Genomic DNA, 24,746 nt, shown 5'->3' with positions numbered 1-24,746 from the left:
AGTTGTGCTTTTAAAAGAAAACAAAACTACTATTGTTATAAATAACACATTCAATTGAACTAGACTATGCATGCCTATTTAAATATATTTACACATGGCTTGTGTATATCATATATATATATATATACATGTATATTATTTATACCTTCGGTGTATAGAACGCAAGCAGATTTTGATATTAAATTTTGGGGTAAAAAAGGGAGTCTTATACACAGAAAAATACGGTATATTTATTTTGTATCTCCTCTCGCCGATTATAATAAATTGAAGCGATAATGAAAATATTCTGTGATAATTTGAAAAATTCTTGTTAGTAGGTTCTTTTGGTTCATTAAAAATGTATATTGCCATCTACTTATGAAAACAAAACCAAAAGATAAAAAATAAAGCATAGAACAAACTTAAAAATTAAGGCTGTCTTTTGGTATAAATTCCATTTTCACCCTAAAAACAATTCCTGATTGATAAATTTTAATATGTTTACTATATCTATATCTGTATTTAGAGAACTCTCCATAGTTATTAATTTGGTTTTTACAACACTAAAATCAGGAGTTCGATTCCCCTCGATGGACACAGCAGATAGCTCAATGTGGCTTTGCTATAAGAAAACACACACACACACACAGTTAAGTGCTGGCATCAACCTTATAAAAATGCTGGCTATAAACAAGATGTTGGTCTTGTCATTTTTCATTGATTTATTTCAATTGGTACAAAGTTATGGATTTTGTATTTTCATGCTGAAGTACTAACAACTAAGAAAAATGATAATCAAAATATCTACCAATGGGAAAATGTATATTATGACGATATCCCTTAAGTCAGCATTTTCCAAACTTTTGTCATCAATTCCCCCTCTTTAATAAATATAGTTTCCTATGTGCCCCCCTCTTTTTTAAATGAGTGAAAGAGTGAGTTAAATGATGAGATATAATAGTGATACACATTAAAATGCTATTTGTGTTGTAGTAATTACTTATTATTTTCATTAATAAAAATATATTAAAATACTTAATTTTGCATTATTGAACTATTGACTCTACTCTAATCAAAAGGGTGGCATGCCACAGGCTTTGGGAAATGCTGTAGTAAGTCATTAAGAACTGTAATTTCTCCTTCATAATCACATAATAAAAGAAAGTACAAATCTTGTATTTTCATTTAAGGTTTATTAATAGATATATTTAAAGTAACTTATTCATTTATATTGAAAAATAAGAATAATTCAATCTTTATGCTATTTGAGATAGGCATTCTTGTACGGTTTGTAATATTTGAGTAATTCAGTACTTTTAACATCAGAAATTGGCATTTTTTTATTTTAATAGATATTTCTAATATTTAAAATTAAAGTTTTGCAATGTATTCAAAAACAAATGTTAGGATAACACATCTTACTACCTAAGCAGATGTACTAGGTTTGGTCTCCTTTATTTACAAGTTTCAAAAATAGTGTTTCGGGAATCCAAAGGTTTCAAAAACACAAAATCTGATGCCAGATTCAGGTTCAGCAACCATGAAATTTTACTCTGTCATGCCTAGTTGATCTTCTTGCCACATTTTAGCCTTCCATCTTATCCCTCTTAGTAGTGGTAACACAACAATAAGATAAGAATACTCATAAGGGCCTCCCTAAGTCTACCTGCTAAGTTTCCTCCTGATAGCTACAAAACTGTGGGAATAATTTCTTGGCAACCAATTTCCCAAACACATAGTGAATTAATGTAGATTATTATAAGAACAAAAATGACAGAAAAGAATTGGAGCAGCCAGTTAAAAAATATTCCAAATAAATCATAAAAATATAAATTTATACTCATGACCTATAACTTAAACTTTTATAATAATTAAAAATACATAAACATCATTTTAAAGGTTTTTGCAAAGTAATAAGTAACTGTATACACTATAGTTTAAACACTTAAATTATGCTTATTTAAATTATGCAGTATTTCAGGCTTATACAGATAGTTCAAAGAAATAATTAAATCAGATTTCCATAATTTTTTATAAAGTGTTAGGTACTTTATGAACTTGAACATAAATCATTTAACAGTATCATATAAGTCAAAAATATAAATGTAGATATGAAATGGAAGTTACATCTGACTAGATACTAGTTTCATGTTTGTAATTTAATCTTTTTTCTAAAGAAATTTTTTTTAATGATAAATGGTATCATTTAGACATGACATGATTTGTTTGATGAATATTTGAAACATACTTTTTTTTTTGGTTTAAGACCTAACTTACTTATGTAAAGTAACCTATAAGACTTTCTGAGCAATAATTACACGTAATTCAATTATTGGAAATAATAATTTTATGTTGGGTTTTTTTACCAAATTTTATAATTATGTCATGGGAATTTGCATTCTCTTGAAAATGGTAAATTTTATTGTTGTTTTAATCATATTTATCAACTAGTATGAATCCAGATTTGTGTTGTAATTGCTAGGTACACTTGACTTTATGTAGGTAATTGTATATGTTTACATTCCTAGCTAGCAATACAGATAATCGATCAGAGTCGTGATGTTTTCTACCGAATGACTAATGTGAGTCAGATATCCTAGTAGATTACGAAATCAGAAACGTACACTTAGTGGGTGTATGAAATCATGGTTAAAAGAATGTTATATCAGAGCTCATTCATCGATATTAATTAAAAGTGAGTAAGGTTTATTTGTTTGTTGTTAAGCATAAAGATAAACAAAGTGAAACCCAACTTTTTAGCATTATATACCATCAAACTTGCTGCTGAGCCACTAGAGAGCCAGTAAAAAGTAAGACATTTAAGTTTGCGAAGTTTATGATATTTTGTTTCTGCATAAAATCTAATGATATTTTTCTAGTAAATTTATATAGCTTAAAATATTGCCCTCTACTCCCATATCTTTAATAAATTTGTTGGTTCATATAGCTCTTATGAGAAACCACTTAATTTATTTATTAATGTTTTATTTTTAGAGTCCTAATGTCCCATGACAGTTTAAAGGAGGTCAATATTGAAATACATCGTTTTACCAAAAACCCTTCGAAGGCATGGAAAGAACTGAGAAAATTCCAGGTTGTTCAAAAAGTTCAGCCTATACCACTCAGTTTTCCAGTCAGCCCAAACAAAGTTCGTTTTGTATGCATGTCTGACACACATTCTTTCACGTCATTTAAGAAATGGCCTATTCCTTCTGGTGATGTATTCATTCATGCTGGAGACTTTACAAAATTCGGGATGGTGGACGAAGTAAAGGAATTTAACAAATTTTTGGGTAAGTTTTTCGCAGCTATTCAGAGAGTATACGTTTAAAATGTATAAAAGTGTAATGCCATAGATAGAAAATTGGGAAGTAATTACATGATTATGTTAAATCGAGAAATTTTTGTTATTGTATGAAATTCAAGTCTGGTACATGGTAAATAATTTATTCCACATGTATTTATGCTTCATTAACATTATGCAACATAAAAGTTAATTTTAATGCCAGGCGAAGTGAAAAAGAACAAAAATTCGCATATCCTTACGTTTTGAATTTATTGATGTGTTAATACAACTCTCGAAAGTTGAGATGGCAGAGCCAAAAAAGCATTGTCATGGCATGGCACATCGAGCGTTGACTCTCAATCTGAGTCACTGGATTAAACCCCCTCTCCGAACATGCCTACCTTTTCAGTCGTGTGGCCGTTATTATGTGACTATCAACTCCATTATTCATTGATGAATGTAGCCCAAGACTTGGCTAGTGATGGCTTGCGCAGATAAACATCGAGTAGCTTTATGCGAAATTCAACAAACAAATAAGGAAAGCCAAAAGCAATAAAGAAGGGAGGTCTAAATAGTACGTGACCCTTACAGGTCGTGCACAACACAACTGAATACCGACAAAGATAAGATGATGAAACGCGTATCAAGGCTGTGTGTGTTAGCTAAAATACATGGTTATTGGACATCATTCTTATGTGTACGTGGCCTTTGGTAATTATTACTAACTTCTGATTAGCATTAGCTCCTTATGTAGAGTAAAATTAAAAATCAAACTGGTAATAAGTATAGTGTGGTAAGCCATATTTAAAATGTTTTATTTTTGGAGTATGTAGTAATAAGTGTACAATTTTGATACGAATAATCAGTGATTAATGAGAGTTAATGAGCATCCACAAAAGTTTAGTTAGTGTCTGAAAGTTATTCGGTGTTAATAGTAAGAGTTATTCTGTTACTTGTTTGTTTATCGATCAATGCTAATGAGTTAGTTGTAGGTACCACTAGCCTCAGAATTTCTATTGAAATGTCGTATTTGAACTTGGGTCTACGAGTGAATATAACTTTAGCAAACATTATGGGGAATAAATAAATAAATATATTTGTTATCATTGTGTAGATTGAACTTGCCATTATTTTCTAAAATAATCCAAAAGAACCCATTAAGTGTTAGAATACTTTACAACAATAGCTGATTACATATATTTTCTTACAGCCTTACTTATTAGGAATCCTTAAAAAGAATTATTTCATCAAATTCAATTAGATGTAATGCCCAAGAGAGGTTGGTTGAATGAGCGTATTATTACTTTTCTGAATTTGGATTAGAAATTAATAATAGTAACCTTTAATTTGGACATTTAAGGTTTTATTATACCGTTCATATAGTAAACTTATCTCCATATGGGTAATATTCTTAAAGGGTTGAATACCTTATATTAAAACTATTTTGAATATACAAGTCACCAAGTCACATGACAACCACAGCCTGTATAAAGTCATGGTGGAACAGAATGTATCAGAACTACATTTTGACATTGTATGGCATTTCATAGGTAATGTGATGCCACCAAAAATATATTGGCTTTGGAAAAAGTATGTAATAACTTTTTTTGAGTGCAAAATATTCATAAACTCGTATGAAAAAGATATGATCAGATCGTAGTTTTAGAATCTCCGAAATGGATATATCCCTTGGCTTAATTTATTTGAAAACAAAGGAATATGGATCACCTTGAGGCACCAGGGCCATTTAGAAAGCATCTTGCAACAAGCTGTATTATGAAAATCTGTGATCATAACATCTGACTATGTGTACCAGCCAAGGCACCATTTCAGCAAAATCTTGTGGAAGGGGCAAAGTTGAACCCTAATTTCTACAAAATACCTGAATTGTTAATGATGTAGCACATTTTGGATTTCATACAGCAATTGAGCCAGAGGGTTGGTGGGGGATTAAAAAAGCATGGAAGTTTCAACCTTGTGTATAGTAATGTTAATAATTTCCCCAAACATAGCTCATTAACTAGTAACATTTCTCAAAAACACAATTTAAGGCTTGGATGGGATGGATGCTTTCTTCCCCTCCAGTGGTCTTTTTTATTATTATTGGTCACAAAATATCAAAATATTTCTCTTCAGAGTTTGAACTGCTAAACATTTCACATTTATTTTCTGTGTTTATTTTACTGTCAAAGACTGAAGTAGAAGTTCTACTTTTAGACATGTTTTTTTCTTGGGGTTTACCCTGGACATTGGACGGTGTCATTGGTGGTGGTGGAGAATGTTTACTGTTTAGATTTTAGCCTGTTTTATTTCGACTTTTTATAGTATTTTACTTTTAGTTTTTATACTGGTTGTTTGGCGCACATGGCCCTATTACTTTGCACCCATGAACACCAAACAACCAACCTCAGGAGTATATAATAAACCTTTCATTAACCCTTTCAGGTGTCAAATACACATTACAAATTTCAAAAAGGATAATTTTTACCCTGTTTCAGTAACTTTTTGTAATAGATATTTTGTCATTTTGTAGCATTTACTTAGTGTAATTCACAAAGAAAAATGCAAAAAATTCAAAATTAGATTTCTATACAGATCATAGGAGACTCATCTGCAATCAACTCACTTATCAGTTGTTGTTTTTTCTCATTTCTTTTGTCCCTTCCATTAGATAGTTTTGCATTTGCTAGTCAATAATGGACATAGATATTGACAATCAAAATATATCTATTAGATATAAATTGATTTGTATGTAGAATATTGATAACTTGGCCCCCATTTTTTGCTCCACGATTTTGCACAACTACTGCCTTTTATTGTCTTCAAAAACGTTTTATACATATCTATCTTTTCATCTAGACTAACCGAAAAAAGAAATAAAATAAAGAAATTTTAACCATATCACAACTTTAATCATATCTTAACTTATTTTATTATGTCACAACTCTATGATGATGTTTCAGGCATAATAGATTTTTTAGATGATGCTTGCTATTGATTCCTGATAAATGTATATTTTGTGAGGTATGGGACTCTGAGTGCCTATATATAAAGGGTGAATCCAAGTAAACAGTTTATTTCACATTATGCCTTTTCTCATTAGAAATTTAACTGAAATATTTAGGAGAAGTTTGAGCATCATGGGATCTACATCTTGTAAATGGAAAGTGTTAAGGTAAAGAAAACTCTATGCTTTGTACCATAAAAGCAGAGATGTAACATCTATGATATTGACTGCCTTCAATAATATTTTGCTGATTCAAGAATAAGTGTCATAAGAAGAGTATTTCATCCAGAAAGTTATCTACACTAAGGGGTTGGACTTTTTAAGCAATAATTAGTTTTAAAACTTAGCATGCAGTACAAATATCAACAAAAAAGTTAGAATGTGGAAGCAGGCAGGATATTTGGTGGGTAGGAGATGAGAAGAAGGGGTAAGGAGGCAAGATGTGGGAAGTTCCTAGTTTATCCCAACCCTGCATTTAATGTGATAGCATTTTTGGACCCTAAATATTGTGTTATAGCAGTGTTTCACTGTATAAATAAAATGTAACTTTCTGAACAACATTAAGAAAATTAAAGACTAAAAATAGAGGAAGCATTTTTATTATTTTTTGAAAAAGGTACTAATAATTTTTATTTTTAATTAGTTGACATAAAAAATTATAGAAAATTTAAATCAAATGATATGAATTTTTTAAGCCAAAACAAGATGCTAGTTAGTAAGTTTGTTTTAAATTTTATGCAATTTGGTTAAGTATTTCCCTTTTATGAAAGAAAACATCAAAGGATATTGGTGACCTCTACTAATCTGAAATAAGTTAAAACAAATCGTAATTGAATGCAAAATTACACAAATTCTTTTACAGAAAATGATGAAGTTCTATGCATTTTTATACATTATGGTACACACATAAAGGATTAATGTAGATACAACCTTGCATATCTTTAAAGGTTAAGAACTTAAGCTTCTATAGGAGGAAAATTTATGCAAAAAAATTATTATACTATGCTTTAATTACATATTACATACAACACAGAAGAACCTATACAGAACTTTTGTACATTTGATCAGGCTAAACACACAGAAGATCTGTGCACATGGAAATACAAAGCAAAAAAAAAAGGTGATAGTATATATAATGTATAAAGCACACTATATAATGAAGAATACAGAAGAGAAAAATAAAAATAAAGCACTGATTGATATGAGAGAAACAGAAAACAAAACAACTTGTATTATAAATGTGTAACAAATTATACAAAATAATATGAGGTTAGAACTCATTTACCTTCACTTTAGTTTCAACAGTTGGTCTTTCAATGTAGTAGTTGATTTTTGGTAGCAAAAATCAACCACCAGATTATTTCCCTGATCCTTGCTAACACTTTGTGTATTGTGTATATAATTCTACAATATATTGTTGCTTGTTTCTCAGAGATATTTATTATTTTTAATGATGCTATGTTACCAGATATAAATTGTAACTTTATTTTGTGTTTGAGACTACACATCTTAATGGTTTAAATAACTTGCATCCCTTTAGGGCTTTCAATGTAAGAAAACATACAGCCATCGTATGCTATCTGATTATAAATATAAAAAAAACAGTTATTATTTTAGATATTTACTAAAACATTGACATATAAATATACATTGTGGAGCTTCTTTTTTAGGTATTCAAAGCAAATTATTGCACTAGTTATATTCTAAGTAAAATAGTTTAGAAATTTAGACCTTACTGATCATTACAGTCAGTATATTTTATCTGATTAAGTATGTAGAGGAAGACCTTATTTTATTTTTTGCGTCAAATATGATGGTGTGTTAAAATTAAAAAGACAATTTAAATTTTATGCAAGAAATAAGAAGTAGCTTCCTTTGAACTGTAGATTATAAACTAATTATATCTTTCTTTACTCCTCCTTTGAAGACAGTTAAATGCACATAATCATTCATAATACATAGAGTCTGTTATTTTGATAATCTATTTACTTATTACCTCAAATTATATGTATTTAGGGACTCTACCTCACACATACAAGATAGTTATTGCTGGTAACCATGAATTTATATTTGATCCTTCCAAGTGTGATACTGGAAATCTTCAGTTTGACTACAACCAATGTTCAAAATATAAAAATAACAAGCCACAGAATATGCTTACTAACTGTATTTACCTTGAGGATTCTGCAGTTGAAATTCATGGACTGAAAGTTTATGGATCTCCTTGGTAAGGATTTATTACTCAAGACTTTAATGATGTGAAGTTAAAAAGGGTTTGGTTTGTTTCGAAGGCTAAGCAAGTATATGTTAAAGAAATTTGATCCTACTATGTGAGGGTGGGAGTAAGAAATGTAGTCATGTTGTTGCTTGCTGAAGTTACACCTCTCTTGCTTTTTCTAAATATAAAAGATGATGTTGTTGGTCTGTCAGTAATGTATTGTGTAACTTGATTCAGTAAAAAGTAGCTTTGAAGTCAAAGTATTATTCTGGAATAAAATGTTATTTTTTAATAAATGTATTAGTCAGCTACATATAATAATGACAGATTTATTATATTCCATTATTATTATTTGCCCCAGTAAATTGTATTTAATGTAGTTTTTCTTGCAGCTAATAACATTTAAGAATTATGTCATAACATTTCTTAAAATAAAGAAGTCTATATTTATGTAATGACAGTAAGAATGAATGAAGTAAAAAAAATGAAGGTTTATGTGTATAAGAACCTCTCCATAATATAGCTAGGAATTTAGTAGGTTATTTCTTTGAGCTAACTGTGAGATTTCAGTAACAAAACACACATATGTATACTTTATAAATTTGCTTCTTCCTTGTCAAAACAGAGAATTTTGATGGAACTTGAATAACATTGCACCTTTGTGTCTGATACTTACTGCATTTTTAAATACAAAACAAACTTGGGTACCAGAAGTCCCCAAAATAATTTGCATGTGTCTTGATGTTCAGTTTGTTAGCTCTGAGGTATAGTTGAAGTTAGTATTTGATGAATCAGTAGACTCATGAGCACATTGGTATACTTATCTTCTCCTTTCTTGGTTCCTGCTCTGTGACAAATGTCAAGGTGTACTTAAACATAAATCCACATGGACCCTCTTCGTACCATGACTGGACAATAAATTTCCGATGCCACCTGGTTTTGGGCAGGAATTGACCTGCTATTTTTGCTTACCCCCTTCCTAATGTAGCTTGAATGTTGGGTTCCCAGGAGGCCTGGTATTACTTGCGTACTGGGTATGCACATGTGCCCTGCCTGGGTTGTCAGAACAGAAGTTGTTTTCCCTTCCATTTCCTGGTATTGAGGTGAAGATGGTTGGGACCCTCTGCCTGTCATTGGCCAGAAGACAAATAACTGATGCAGCCTGGTTCTGAATTGGAGTTGACCCACCAAATATAGCTGATGCACTCTAGCCACTTTACACCATTTGGCATGTCCAATTACAGATTGGATGTACATCTTTTCTGTCCATTTTAGTGACACGTATCTTTGTAATGAGCAAAGAGTATACCTGGTTACATCTTGGTAACTTTTGCACCAATTTCTCCACTGTTTCAATGTGGAATTCTAGCTATTAGGTGAGATGGGGAAAGTTATCATATTGGAAGTTAAATTTTTCCTATATTGAAAATAATTTCTGTAAGATACTTACCTCTGTTCACAATTTATACCTGTCCTCCCCACTGCTGGTGAATTTTTTGTGTGTAATCTCAAAGTAATGAAAGTGCTTTACAGTATAGAGGGATTTAGCTGTGGTAGGAGGGTGTGTCATACTCCTGTTGTTGAAGGGTTGTTGCTTGCTCTTTTGCATGCTACAGTGCAGCTATGCCACAAGAAGTTAGGTGAGAGTATGTAGGAGCATCAACTCTAGTGATGAGCAAATAGTGTATATATAGATGGCAGCACAAGTCAAGAAAAGCTATTATGTGAGATGAGGTATCAATTGGAAATACATTTTAAGTGTAGGAAAATTTTAACTTTTATTAAGATTTCACTTATTTTGACTTCAGACATTCCAAAGCTTGAATGATTTATAGCATTATGTTATTATTTTAGATTATATTAAAAAGATTATAGTAATTGTATTTTCCACTTTTTTGAGTACTTCATTTCTATGTATTTCATATTCAGTCAGCAAGAAAAGATCCATTTTCTAGATTCAAATTTGCTTTAATACATTTAATGCAGTGTATCTCAAACAACCCCTCGGGATTGTGAGCAGGTTTCCATGGGGGGTCACGAGCTGTCTGCTTTGTCAACTGTTTAGTACTCGGGGTGTCTGAGTGGTGCACATATCATCTTTGTTATGAACTATGAAGAACTGCACCAAGAAACACCAAGATTTTTTCATCCTTCTAGAGATAATGGTGGTTGCAATGACCAAATCTGTGATGTGGGGGTCATCTGGCTACTCCTACTCAGAAACACTGACTTAATGGCTATGCAGAGCCAAATTTTAAACTCTTACAGTATTCATTTGCACATGTTTGTTACTTGATATCATTAGGCAACACCAGTTACTAAAACAACTGGAGTTTTTGCAAACTTTTGCTATTACACCTTTTTATGCCCCCAGTGGCTCAGTGGTAAGTCTGAAGGCTTATAATACTAGAAATTGGGTTTTGATACTCATGGTGGACAGAACACAAATAACCCATTGTGTAGCTTTGCACTTAACAACAAATAAACTCCTATTTATGATTACACTAAAACTTTATTTAAACTTTTCAAGTGTAAGCCTTTTTATTTTAGTGTGAAATGGTTTCTATGCAAGAATGGCATCATTGACAGCAAGCTTTACAGTTCATTAGATGGAAGTAAGAATGCACATTAGGGATTAACCATGACAAACCCTGACATGAATTCTTACTTTCACCACATGATATATATTCACTAAAATCAGCATGATTTCTATGAATTAACAAGTCACTTTTATTAAGGTGGGTGCTGCTCTATAAATGTTTTAGTCAATTGTACTTGAAGTTGAATGAAAGTGTTTTCCACAATTTACTAAAATTTTTATTAGTGTAGCTCCTGGAATCTTAAGGTGTGTCCTAATTGTAGGGAACTTCTTGAACAGAAAAGTTTTCTTTTCATACCACACTAGTTTAATCTGATAAACTGATATCTATACTGAAGCTAATTCATTTTTCTTTTCAGTAAAACATCTTTTTAATTAATTTCCTATTCATTTTTAATTTGTTTGAAGAACAGAGGTATACCTTTACTTATTTGAATGTAATCACTTTTCTTTCTTGTCAAATGGCTGACAACTTTATATTTTGTCTCCTAATTCAGTTTTAAGTTAATTGAGGCCTGATAATTATAATGAAACTATTCATTCCTCTTCCCAGTAAAGCATCTTTTAAGTTCTTGTTTTTACTATTGTTTCATTGAAAGACAGGTGTATATTGTTATTTACTCCACTCAAATCGCTTCTTTTTCCTTCACAAGTGGCTAACATCTTTTTTTCTCCCCTAAGTCAATTTTAACTCCTAATGGAGGCCCTGTACTATGTAATCTGGGTCAAAACATTTTCAACTTTTGAAGCTTCACCATTTTATCTCAAATAGATTCTGTAACAGGCTGCTCTATTGTGGGAACGAGTGAGCAGAGAGCATTGTTTGGGGTGACAAGACACCAATTACAATATATTTATTTAAAAAACCCAGTGTATACAGTAGCCAGTGGGTACACAAGTCAACTAACTCGAGGACATTTACAAGTAAAGAAAGGAATAAATGATACCAAGTACAATTCTACACAAAAGATATACACTTTATTAACATTTATTAACATAAAGATATGAAGGCTTATAATGAATGAAAAACAATAACATCGATTATATAAATGTTTACACTTTCAGTAACTTCTATTGGATCCATAATGTTTCTAACCTTATCAACATTACTTATTTAACTTTATTGACTTTTGCATCATATATCGTATTTCCACCTGACAATATTATTAGTGAAAGGAGAGTAACAATTAAAACTTACATGGAGTTAGTGTAGTGCAAGTCTTGTACGTATAACTAAACTGCTATTTTCTGTCTGTATATTTCTGGAAATTAGCTAAGAGAACTGGAGCAACTCGAAAGTCTGGAACCCTCTGGAGCAACCTCGAAGCCAGGAACAACCCTGATGTTGGGGACAACTCTGCTGTCGAGGACAACCACACTTTTGGTCCAGAGACATCAATTTTTATATGGTTTTGCAGCATAATCCATTCAAACTCATGGGGATAGACTTTGTTGTGATTGGTCCAGCAATTAAAGTGGACTCATCTTCCTTTAGTGATTGGTGCCCAGTGACCAAGGACTTGATGTCAAATAATGTAAAAAGTTAGAGGAAAGGTTATCTGAGTATACAGTTTCTTATCCTGTATAGTCTGTTTTGAATAAACATCTTTCCAACTAAGTGTTTCCAGATTACATTTTCCGGAGGTTTCTTAGGTTTATGCACAAGGGTCAGGTTCTGCAGTACAGGGATCTACGTTTTGGTTTTGCATTAGCACCTTATGTTTTCTGCAGAGTTGTTCGAGCTTTTTCTCATCATCTACATTCCTTGGACCTGTACACACATCATTATATGGAGGACTGGATTCTTCTGGCACCATCCTGTCAAATAGCAGAAGAACACTTTTAGATTCTTCTTTCAGAAGCCACAAAAGCGGTCTTCCTTATCAGACTGGAGAAAACTATTCTGTCGCCAATGCAATATCTCATCCATCTGGGTGTGTTTTTCATTACTCTTAAGTCATGCTCAACCAACCCATATCAGGCTTCAAACCATGAAAAGAGCTGTCAGGCTTTTACTTATGTCTCCTTCTTCTACTGCACAAATGGTTCTCTCTCTATTTGGGATGTGGGCATCCCATGAGCCTCTCATTCCTTTGGGATGTGTTCGTATGAGGTCCCTTCAGTGATCATTGCACGATCAATAAATCATGCTTTCCAATCTTTTGTATCATCCTCTCCTATTACTCAGGAGCAACACTGTTGATTGCAAATGGTGGTTGGATCAGAACAACACTATTGTTGGTGTACCCATTCCACCACCTCATCCCGAGATCCATTTGATCCCAGATGCATCTCTTCAGAGATGGGGAACTTATCTTCAAGGTCAGGAGTTCCAGGGTACTTGGATGGAAGTCGAGTCTACCCTCCATATCAATGTTCTCAAACTCCTTGCAGTACATTTGGTAATGGCTCAAGGTCTGTCTCTCTTGAAGGAAAAAAGTGTCATGTTACGTTCCAACAATTCCAAGGTGATACCTCAGATTTCTCATCAAGTAGTCACACATTCTTGAGTTCTTGTTTTCATACCTTGGACTTTTTGTACTGAGCTCATTCCTATCATGTCAGTCTTTTAGCATGTTGTGTTCCAGGAGTGATTGGTTTAATTGCAGATCACTTGTCTCAATCCAACCAGATTTTTCCAACAGAATGGATGATACATCACAAGGTTTTTCAGTGGACTTGTTCTCAGTTTTGGTCTCCAATATCTCATCCTCAAGCATTAGCAGTAGTTGTGTTCAGTCAAGACTGGACAGATTTACATCTGTATGCCTTTCCCCTGATTTGGCTATTGCCCTGATTTCTGATTAAGGTTTGCTCCACTCCCTATTGAGTTATCTTGGTTGCACCATATTGGATAGTTCAAGTATGGTTTCTGCTTCTTCAGTATCTGCAGGTATATCCTCCTCTACTTCTTCCACATTGGCAGTCTCTGAGACAATCTTGATCAGACATTCTCCACTCAGGTGCTCAGAAACTTAGTTTTGATACTGGGAAGTTATGGGGTCCTTTGCCCAACATAAGGGTTTAACTTCTACGATTTATCTGAATATAACTAAATCTCTCCATAGGCCAACCACAGCCATTTATCAAAGGAAATAGAATACTTACTGTCAGTGGTGTCTTAAAACGAATTTCAACCCTCTTCATCCTAAAGTATCTACCATATCCCATTTTATGACTTGGGTATTTGAGAGGGGTCTTGCTTCACTTACAGTTGCTTTATATAAGCATCCTTATCCTCTATATTTCGGTATTCCAAATATTGGAAGGTTTTGGAATCTTCAGTACTATCAGGTCTACTCAAAACCCTTCGTATTCTTCGACCCAAATGACCTTTTCAATTACCAAATTGGGATTTTACAGTTGTTTTACATGCATTGTATCATCCTCCTTTTGATCCCTTAGCTTCATGTTCTTTGTTTCACCTTTCTCTAAATTGTATTTTTTGTTGTTATATGGCCATCATCTGTTGAAGATTTTTGCAGTTCCTGTGCTTTGGAGTCTTTATCATTCCACATTTGTCCGGCTTTACCCTAATAGGTCCTTTCTGTCTAAAACTCTGTCAGTTAGGGAAGGGGAAAGATCCTTATCACCAATCCATTTGCCAGCCATTTCTCACCTTTATGACCGCTCCAATCCTGACTGTTTGTTATGTCCTTTTAAGGCCCTCAAGTGTTATGTAGCTCGTACTAACTCATTTCTAGGTAGTAGGAATTGATTGTTATTTTTGAAATACTTCTTTTTCCTGTTACTTATATTTCATTGCTGTAATGAGTTGTCTTCGTAAATTGATTCACAGCACTTATAATGGATTATCGTTACAAGAGAGGAATCTTTTGCATGTCACATCTCACCAGGTTCGTCATATCTCTATCAATAGCCACCCGGTTGAATTGCCCTCTTGAAGACATTGTGTGATCTGGTATGTAGATTGCTCCTAATACTTTCCTTATTCATTCCTTACATGATCTGGCAGTTTTCTCTTCTGAGGGTTTTTGACTAACTCCTGTAGCTATTTTCACCACATTTGTTAGATTTTCGCCAGAGGTATTTTCCTCAATCATTTACTCTTTTTTTTTCCAGAGTCCCTTTATTTTTTCACTGTGGCCAGTGTTGCCTAGGCAGGTATACTTTCTCTTTTTAATTCTGCACTAGCAACTGCTTTCATTATAATTACTACAGGTTCAACAGGTTCTGCCAAAATGAAGTGTTCCATAAGACCATTTAGGCACCTACTAGGTGGTATTACCTCATTATTATGGACTGCCACTCATGGACTATCATGAGTAGCTAAAGGGTATCCTGCCTGTCCTTGTTGATCTTCAGGTCAAATAAATTGGGGTCATGCTTTTAAAAATGTAAGGATCTTGCTTCACCTATTGCACAGTTTCCAGAGCACTGTTCCTCAGCACTCCCCAATGCGTATTACCCCCACCCCAACTCTACTGGTGAAGCTTGGGAGTCCTTACCACCCCAGTTTCCAGTCATTGGGGTAGCGGACAGAGGCTTTTCCTTTAGAGTGTGTGTTCCTCCACTCTTGGAGAAGAGAGCGAGGTTGGGGACCCCCCTACTAGGGTCTTTGGATGTTTTTCCCAGAAGTCAGTAGGAGTGGCACCAGCCTCCACAGAAGCCTACTCATAATTCCAGTTCAGATTTAACATGAAGCTATCCGGTTGGGGGGTGTATGGCCCTTCTCTTTGATCAGTGTCTGTTTTGTATATTGTTCATGGAAGGAGGCCCACTGGCTCCTCATAATTCCGAATGTGATGTGGTCCAATCCTAGGTCCTTGGTTGAGCACAGGTTCCACATCCTCTCCATAATTCCAGGGGCAAGCGGAATACTCCTTGCTCGCTTGGTTGTGGAGTGAGGATGAATGTTCATAATTCCAGACTAGATGAGTTCTGTTCCTTTGGTTGAGTATGGTATACATGACCCTGTCATTCCAAGCCTGAGGTGTTGCCTTTTGAACTTCTTCAGATGGAGGAGAAAGTTTGTCCACTTCAGAGTTGCTTACTTTCTCATCGTGATTCTGGTGGAGTGAAATGCAACACTCTATAGCTACAGGTTGAGATCCAATCAAAAGTCTATATAACATTGCAGTCCAATAGCCCTAGCTACCAACTTGGGATATAGGTACCATGACCCTTTAATTCCAACCCCTCAGCTATCTGGTTGGGGCTGGCCTATACTGACGATTACTCGTATTCTATTCCACCTTTGATATAGGAACCGAGTCCCTGGTGAAGTGCAGACCTGTTCTGGATGTATTGCGGTACCCCACTCTTGTACCATCTTTATCCTGGTACACTTCTGTTCTATACAGACACTTTCTGTATGGTTCATGCCGGCACTGGCCTCTCCACCATCTCAAAGTGGGATTCTAGCTATAGTGTCAGTGGAGGTAAGTATGTTTTGGAAGTTAACATTTTCCTAAATTGAAAATGTATTTTCAATAATACTTACCTCAGCTGACACTCTCCTGCCCTACCTCCCCCACTAAAAGCTGGTTATGTCTCGAAAAAGTGATTACATTATCTGAATGATGTGCTTATATATATTACCTAGATAGAGGGCGCATTTAAGTTGGTAGAGAAATTTTTAAATTAGAATGTGCCAAGAGCATTCGAGTGGGGTATAAAAGACTGGAGCAAGCATTTTCAAAGCTTAGTTAGGCAAAGAGTGGAAACCCTGGAGACTGAGAAATAGCTATAGTTATAGCGTCAGTGGAGGTAAGTATTACTGGAAATACATTTTCAGTTTAGGAAAATGCTAACTTAAGTTAACCTGGAATCCCCTAGAGCAATCTCAAGGCCAGGAACAACCCTGATAATGGGGACAGCCACACTTTTGGCCCAGAGTCATCATTTTTTATATGGTTTTTGCAGCATAATCCATTCAAACTCATGGGGATAGACTTTGTTTTGATTGGTCCAGCAATTAGAGTGGACTCATCTTCCTTTAGTGATTGGTGCCCAGTGACCAAGGACTTGAAATTAAATAATGTAAAAGGTTACAGGAAAGGTTACCCGTGTAAACAGTTTCTCATCCTGTATAGTCTATCTTGAATATACATCTTTCCAACTAAGTGGAACCAGATTACATTTCACATCCGTGAACACAATTGCATAAACTTATATATCCGTCTGGTTAGAATCAGTTTATATGAGAATCCTTTCCTTTATCAATGATATGCAGACAATTTTAGTTGTTTTAGACAGGTGTGTCCAATGTTCATCATTCATTAGCATTTCACTACTAATATTTTGCAACATGTCCCAAGTCCTTAGTTTAACTTGGTCGAAGCATATGTTTATTGTCAAGTGGCAGTTCAGCTTGTGAGAAAGAAAACTGAAACGTTTGTTCTATATTTCCCAACACTGACATAAGCTCAAAGACTGTAGTTAGCCCATGAGAAAGTATAGTTGAACTATTTGGTTATTTTTAGGGTGTTTCAATTCCTAAGTTCTAAGGCTTTTGATGGATTTTGTTGGTAATCATTCATTAGTCCTATTTCTTCCATTCTGCTACTTTAGCTTTTGCAGTACAGAATTTTAGTAGGTAATGCACCAATGTTTCTTTTTCAATGACAACGAAGGTTAATAATAATGTTTTCATAGCAGCTATCTGGTTTTGTTCTGAACATGGAAGTTTAGTTTGTAGTAGTCATGAAATGCTATATTATATACAGTAAACTTAATTAGACATAATTCATGTTGTCAATCTAGTATAATAGTATAATATTTTAAAATTTAGCCTTGTCACTGAATATTGACTCTAATTTGATTAGTTATAACACTTGTTTGATTTTTTTAAATGTACTTTGTAACTAATGTGTAACCAATTCAAAAGTCTTGATGAAGCTTCTATGATCTTAAAGTAGAAAAAAAATCAAGACTAAATATTAGAAAATTGCTTATAAAGTACTGTAAGACAGGTATTTAGATACTGTGGAAAATTATCCTTAAACTGAAAAGACAATACATAGGAATTTTGATATTGTGGTTTATCATCTGTTAACCGTAAAGACAAGCTAGATATTTCTGTTTTGATGAAGAAATTAGAGTTCGAAGGACTGATCTGCACTTGTAAGGTTAGATTATTTATGTGGTTTACTTATGTTCAAATATCATGCACTTGTATATGATATTTGTGTAACTAACTATATTTGTTTATATATTTTACTTTGTTTGATCATATATATATATCTTGAATTAACTTAATCACAAACTTTAATTTATTGTCTTCAGTCAGCCATATTGGCAAAATTTGGTAGAGTTTGTCATTTTATTGTCAGTAAAATTTAAATGTTGGACTCTCATGTGCCTAAATGATATAGTATCTTTCAAAAGCTGATGATTGTCTGGTCCATTTAATTTTCTCAAAGATTATTTGAAAATTCAAAGAGTAATTGTGTCAATAAATCAAGGAATGAAAACTTGTTGCTGCATTATATATTGCAAAATATTTGTTGAAAATCCTAGTAATTTAAACTCTCCTTTGTAATATATTGCATTTAAACTGTTGTAAATAATTAATAAAATCAGTTCTCATGAGAGTATTCTTGCTTTAACCTCCCTGTGTTGGTTTTCTTAGCCACCAACTTCTGTTATGTTCTTCCTGACAGATTAAATATATTTTATAGTTATAAGAATGGAGTGGTGTATAAATAAATCTTCTAAACCTTTGGGGTATAAGTAGATATATACATGTGTGTGTGTATGGAGGTTTAAAAGACTAAAGCAAGTAAGAGCATTATGCATTCATCTTCAGTTGTGTTTAGTCAACAATAATTGTTGCTTTCATTCAAAAATTAATCCTCTTGATGAACAAGCCAACCTTTAGCATTAAATGCATATCCTTATTCTTTTGGATAACAAAAGAGGGGGAAATGTGTAGACTGGGAGTTGCATATAAAGAGGTGATTACTCATGGCAAGTTTTATGAAGTCTTAGAAATATATATTTTAAAATTCTTGTGTATGTGTGTAGATGATATTTAACATTCCTCTGTTATTATTTTTGACTCTCTAATTTTTGTTGTCTAGTATAAAACAACACAATGTATAGGAACCTTGGTGGTTTTCACTTTTAATTTTAAAACTATTTAAATTGCACTGTCTTTAACTCAGATTTTGTTATTGCTCTTTACTGTGTTTCTACTCTATTTCTCATTGAGCGTTACATGCGAGGGTCTAATAAATTCAGAGCATTTATAGTCTAAGAATATGTAACCAGAATGCTGAAGTATATTAAGGACTGTTATTGGATTATGAAAAAAGACAGACTGAGGAAACAAAATAACATCCAGACTTTGAACTTTTTTGTCAGTCATCATAAAAGTATGAAAAAAATAAAAACTTGCACAAATAAAATAATCCCATAATTACAGTGATAATGAAAAGTTTTTAACAGTCGTTTTTTAAAATTGATATTTAAATGTGTTGTGCTTTTGATATATAATAAATTACCTTTCTTCTGTCAATTTGAATTTAAAAAATTGTGTTTTCTAACTTTTAAGATAAGCTCATAATCTAACATAACATTTTTTTCAGAAAGCTGGATTTTATTAGTTATCTGTTTAACAGCATTACTCTGACTAGAGAGGCTTCAGATAATGAGGAATGTAATGTGTAAGTTTTACCCATAAGGAAGATTGCCCTAACTACTACTATTGTGTATGTGTGTATATATATATATTATTTTTGGGTTAGAATGCTGTTTTAATGTGTTCAGGAGGGAGCACATAATGCATTTTTTCTTGTAATACAACATAATTTAGTTGGATTTTGCTTATCCAAAATGGTACATGTACAGTAAGACAACTTGTAATGTTTAGAAATTTATATCTTGGTACCAAATACCGAAATATTAAGGTCTGAAGTAAAACCTGAATGAAAAGCAAGTTGAAAATTGGGCATACAAACTTAAGTAGTGTCATATACTCTACTAAAGAATTATATGAATTGAAATTTGTGAAAACTATTTTTCTACTGAATGCAAGTTGTTTTTTCATATAAACCTCTTAACTAAAAGGCATTAGTGAGTTAATAACTGGTATTATTGTTTCTAATTTTGTTATTTTCTAATTTTGTTTCTAATATTGTTACAAGACCCAGGCTTGTAAATTTTCATGAATGGTAGGAATTGTTTACCATTAGGACTGAAAGAAAGACCCAAGAAATAAAAAAATGATATCTGAATTATAAGATGCACTGAACAAGCTAGACATAGTTTGAACTTGAGATAGCACCAGAAGAAAATGTATTAACTCTGTATTAGAAATGACCGTTGAGCATAATTAACCCATGTTACCAAATTTTAGCAAAGCACTAAGTTTTTGGACAAGGATGTGTAATGTATATGATGTACACACTTTTTAGATTTGGTTACTAATGTTGAAAACTGCTGAATGCTATTGGATACTATAGTTGATTTTTAAGTTTACCATGTGTGTGTATATGTACATTAAACTCTCCTTATTTATGCTTCAGTTTCACATTTCCTCGTACTTTCCAGGCAACCATTGTTCAGATATGGAGCTTTCAATCTTCCCAGAGGAAAAGCATGTTTGGAAAAGTGGAATCAAATACCAACTGATGTGGATGTTCTTGTCACTCATTCTCCACCTGTTGGTCATGGTGATTTTTGTCTAATAGGTGTGCATGCTGGCTGTGTAGAACTTCTAAACACTGTGCAAAATCGTGTGAAACCCAAATATCATGTTTTTGGCCACATTCATGAAGGTACAGTAATTAAATGTACATGTTGAATGCATAACATATTCATTTGTGTACCAAAAGATAATCTTCTATAGAAATTTGTGACATAAACTTTCTCTGTATTTTTCTTGGAATACACAGAAAAGCACCACCATTTTACAGTCACCTAAGACATGTTGAATTACACAAGAAGAAGAATTCTCAGAGTTTGTATATATATGTATTGTAAACATAGTAATGTGAAAATTACTTGTGTAATGGATACCTGTAAAATTCAACATTACTTTTTTGTTTGCCCTTGTGTGTGAAAATTGGGGCTGTTTAATATAGGAGTACATAACACACCTACATACACTTGACTTCATGCATATTTTGACAGTTTAATGACATCATTTTCTAGAGATTTAGTACGATGTTTAGCTTGTCATGTTCACAGAATTACTAATCAATAAGTTTTCCCAATAACAACTGTAGAAGGAAACAATTTTCCAAATTAATAATTTTCAAAGATATGAAGTTTAGTATTAAGAAAATGGTGAAATACATTTATTCTTACTAACTTAAAGTTGAAACTCTGTCACTTTGACCTATACAGTTGTTCATCAATTTGATAAAAGAGAAATTGAATATTATTTTGATTTTAAGCATTTAAGAAGATTTAAAAAATTGTGTTATAGAATTAAAGGTAGAATTATTATTTTTATCAGGCTTGTATGTCTTATAAATTTTGTTGTCAATATGTGAGAGTGAGCATTGAATGAATCAGTTTTACGAGAAGAAGGTTAAGGCAGCATGTTAAAGAATAGAATAATTCTAGGTCCATAGACTGTTCAAGTATAGTTCAATATTATATAATGTGGTGTCTCATTTCATGTTCAAGATCATAATGAATGAGGAGAGTGAGTTGATGCTACAAATAAAAGGTTGTTTTAATTTTATAACAAAAGAAAAAAGAAACACTGTTTAGTAATGACAACAAAAGAACTGCAGATATTTTATTAGTTATATAGATAGTATAATGTGAAACACATCAACCTGAGTTAGAACTTATGTTTGACAAGTCAAATATTTTGTTTCAGAAACCACTGACTTTTATTTTCATGACTCAGTGTAACATAGGATGTACTTTAGAGTTTGAAATTGTAACTTACCAAATTTTTTAATTAGATTAACTTTATATTATTTTCAATGGGAGAAAGTAAAATGTGTTTTGTACAGTATATAAACAAATCAATTTAAGTCATAAAAATACACAGCCTATAACTTTTGTGGATTGTTTGTTTAATTAGGCTGTGAGCAACTGATATTTTCATATCATGATAAGTTTTTGAATCCTAACTTTTGTGTAGAACATACTTTTTTATTAGTATTAAGTTATTCATTAGGTCCTCAATTTTCATACATTCATAAATGGTAAAAGAATATAATGTTTACATCTGTTTACATATTCAGTTAATCTTGTAAATATTATTTAAAAGCATTTATTGCACCATCTTTTGAAAGGTACTAAAGTTGTTTTTTTTCTTCTCAAAAACTACACTAAACAATAAAATTTGTAACAATTGATAAAAAAAAGTGTAAAAGATAGGAATTGCATTTAACTGTCAAAAGGATCACATTTTATTTCAAAAGAATAACAAATTAAGTAATACCATTTAAGGTTACCAGACAACTCCATGAAAGGTACTGTAATATTTTCTTCTGTATAAACTTTAACTCATAAATGAATTAATTATATAATTATACAAACATACATATTTTGATTAGGTAGTAAAATTGTTTAAAAAACTGAATTAATTATTTCAACACATATATTTCCTCCAAAATAAATAAAACTATATTTCACAAAAACATTTTACTATTGATACATATGTTAATTGTATACATCAATAATTTTAAAAAGTAATGAAGTACCTATGGGTTTGGTGCTGTTGGAGAGTACCAAAGAACTACTCCTGCACCTGAAATTGGAACTGAGTCCCAACACTTCAAAAACTAAAAATATATTTATAGGAAATAAATTATTATTCAGTTTACATCCAAACTAATTATCTTTCAAAATGAAACACTCAGATTGTTAGAGAACATCCTGGCTCTTTGTGGTCTCCTGTGTCCACTTGTAAAGCTCTCTCAGACCACCCAGAAACACATGGTCACTCACCCTTTTAGAAGTTGGCACTATGTGACTGCTCTGGCTCAAGAGCAGGTGTAAGAGCATTAAAATGGTGATTTTTTAAAAATATGTCACATGGTTATTAAGACTCATGAAGACAAGTTTTAAAAATGTGTAAATTCAAACACAAAGTTGGATTGTTTTTTATGTTATTCATTATGGCAGGACAAAAGGTGTGAAAAGCATTATAATAGTCACAGCTGCTAGTATTGTAGTGTAGTTATAAATATAGTAAATTAATAAGATATGTGTTTTTAAAATATCTTTTCATCTTAGTAATTTTTATATTGTATCCCTTTGTTTTTTCCTTGCTGCTTAATTTAAAGAAAATTGACCTGTGTGTTTTCAATTTAGTACAAGTGTGAGTAGTCTCAAATAATAGTGCTAATCATATTTTTGTTATTAATAATGGACTTGCAAAAATGCAAATTACATTTTGAATGTGAGATCTTTACCTTGATGGTGATGTCGCACATCTGACAAATTTTAGCAGGGTTTCTGCACTAAAACTTTAGCACTGCACCACTGCATATTATTGTTTACACATGAACTTTTAACTAAAATTAGTTTAGCTGCAGCCAGTCTTCTTTTTGTAATTTTGTTTTTCTTTACTGTGGGCCTATTTTTTATTGTTTACAAACTACAAGGGAGAAGTTGTACAAATGGAAGGATTTTTTATAAGCTTATGCCTTATAATTGAATTGTATAAAATTTGAAACAATTTTAGTTTTCTTTTATATATTCCCTTTATCTGTTTTTCAGGATATGGCATCACAACAGATGATAAAACAGTCTTTGTCAACTGCTCAACATGCAACTCCAGTTATATACCCATCAATCCACCCATTATATTTGATATTTCACTACCTCCAGGCCACAGTAAAATTTGAAACTTTTGGCAAATATTGTTCAACTATCATGAAATATTAAAATATTTGAGTTTTATTTGAAACTTTTACCAAATATAGTTCCACTGTAAACAAATATCAAATTATTTATGAAAGTTATACTTTTATTTAAATTATTCAATTATTATACAAATTATTTGTAGCCAACAAATGTTGTGAAAGTTGAAATTTAGAGCCATTTTAAAAATAAAATAAAACAGTTTTGATTTAATGCATAGAATTAACATGCACATATTATATCACATTAATATCTTAGGAAAACTTTGTTAGATAGTAAATAGAATGTTTTATTGAAAATAAGAGAAAGCTAGAATGTGAAACTGAAATTTTTAGGCTATATACTAATAGCAACATCAAGTTTAAGTGCAATTAATAGATAGATTTCATTATGTCAGAGGTCAAATGCATTAACATGAACATGAGTTTTAATTAATCACAGGTATTCCACTGAAACTATAAAATATATTAAAAGTTTGAAATTGATCCAAATTTTTGGTGAATATTACATATAAAAACACATTTTATAACCAACATGAACCATATATGTATGTATTTCTATTTCATAAAAATGTGTGAAAAATAGGACTTCACTGTACAGGTTAATCAAAACCAATAAGAAAAACCAAATGAATTGATAATTATTCTTTGGAAAACTTAAGAAATCAATTTTAGTCCCAATAATATTGGGATTGTATGAGTGGTTTAGGCTGGAAAATTAGTTCTTTGCCAAAGAAATTTGGCAAAAAGAAATTATAAAAATCTGTATTTTTAAATCATTGATCCTATAAAAACCTATATTTTTAAGCTATATTCTAAGAAATTTATAAACATCAGCATAATGTTTTAATGATATGTTT

The 24,746-nt window shown here is 32.2% G+C and overlaps 1 protein-coding gene across 8 annotated transcripts in view; it reads left to right on the top strand.

Annotated features, from left to right (window-relative positions):
• Positions 1 to 23,943, top strand: part of LOC106470579 (metallophosphoesterase domain-containing protein 1-like) — a 37,828-nt gene extending 13,885 nt beyond the window's left edge. For all 8 annotated transcript variants that reach the window (XM_022399187.1, XM_022399183.1, XM_022399185.1 and 5 more), the window contains 4 exons: positions 2,974 to 3,272; positions 8,289 to 8,499; positions 20,606 to 20,832; positions 23,744 to 23,943. In XM_022399187.1, coding sequence (XP_022254895.1) covers positions 2,974 to 3,272; positions 8,289 to 8,499; positions 20,606 to 20,832; positions 23,744 to 23,871 — 865 coding nt within the window. In that variant the 3' untranslated portion in view covers positions 23,872 to 23,943. The remainder of the gene's footprint in view (positions 1 to 2,973; positions 3,273 to 8,288; positions 8,500 to 20,605; positions 20,833 to 23,743) is intronic.
• The last annotated feature ends 803 nt before the right edge of the window (positions 23,944 to 24,746 follow it).

The sequence above is a fragment of the Limulus polyphemus genome, unplaced genomic scaffold (genome assembly GCF_000517525.1).
Source record: "Limulus polyphemus unplaced genomic scaffold, Limulus_polyphemus-2.1.2 Scaffold4096, whole genome shotgun sequence".
Taxonomy (NCBI): domain Eukaryota; kingdom Metazoa; phylum Arthropoda; class Merostomata; order Xiphosura; family Limulidae; genus Limulus; species Limulus polyphemus.
The sequence above is the reverse complement of the archived record's forward strand: the minus strand, read 5'-3'. Positions and strand labels throughout refer to the sequence as shown.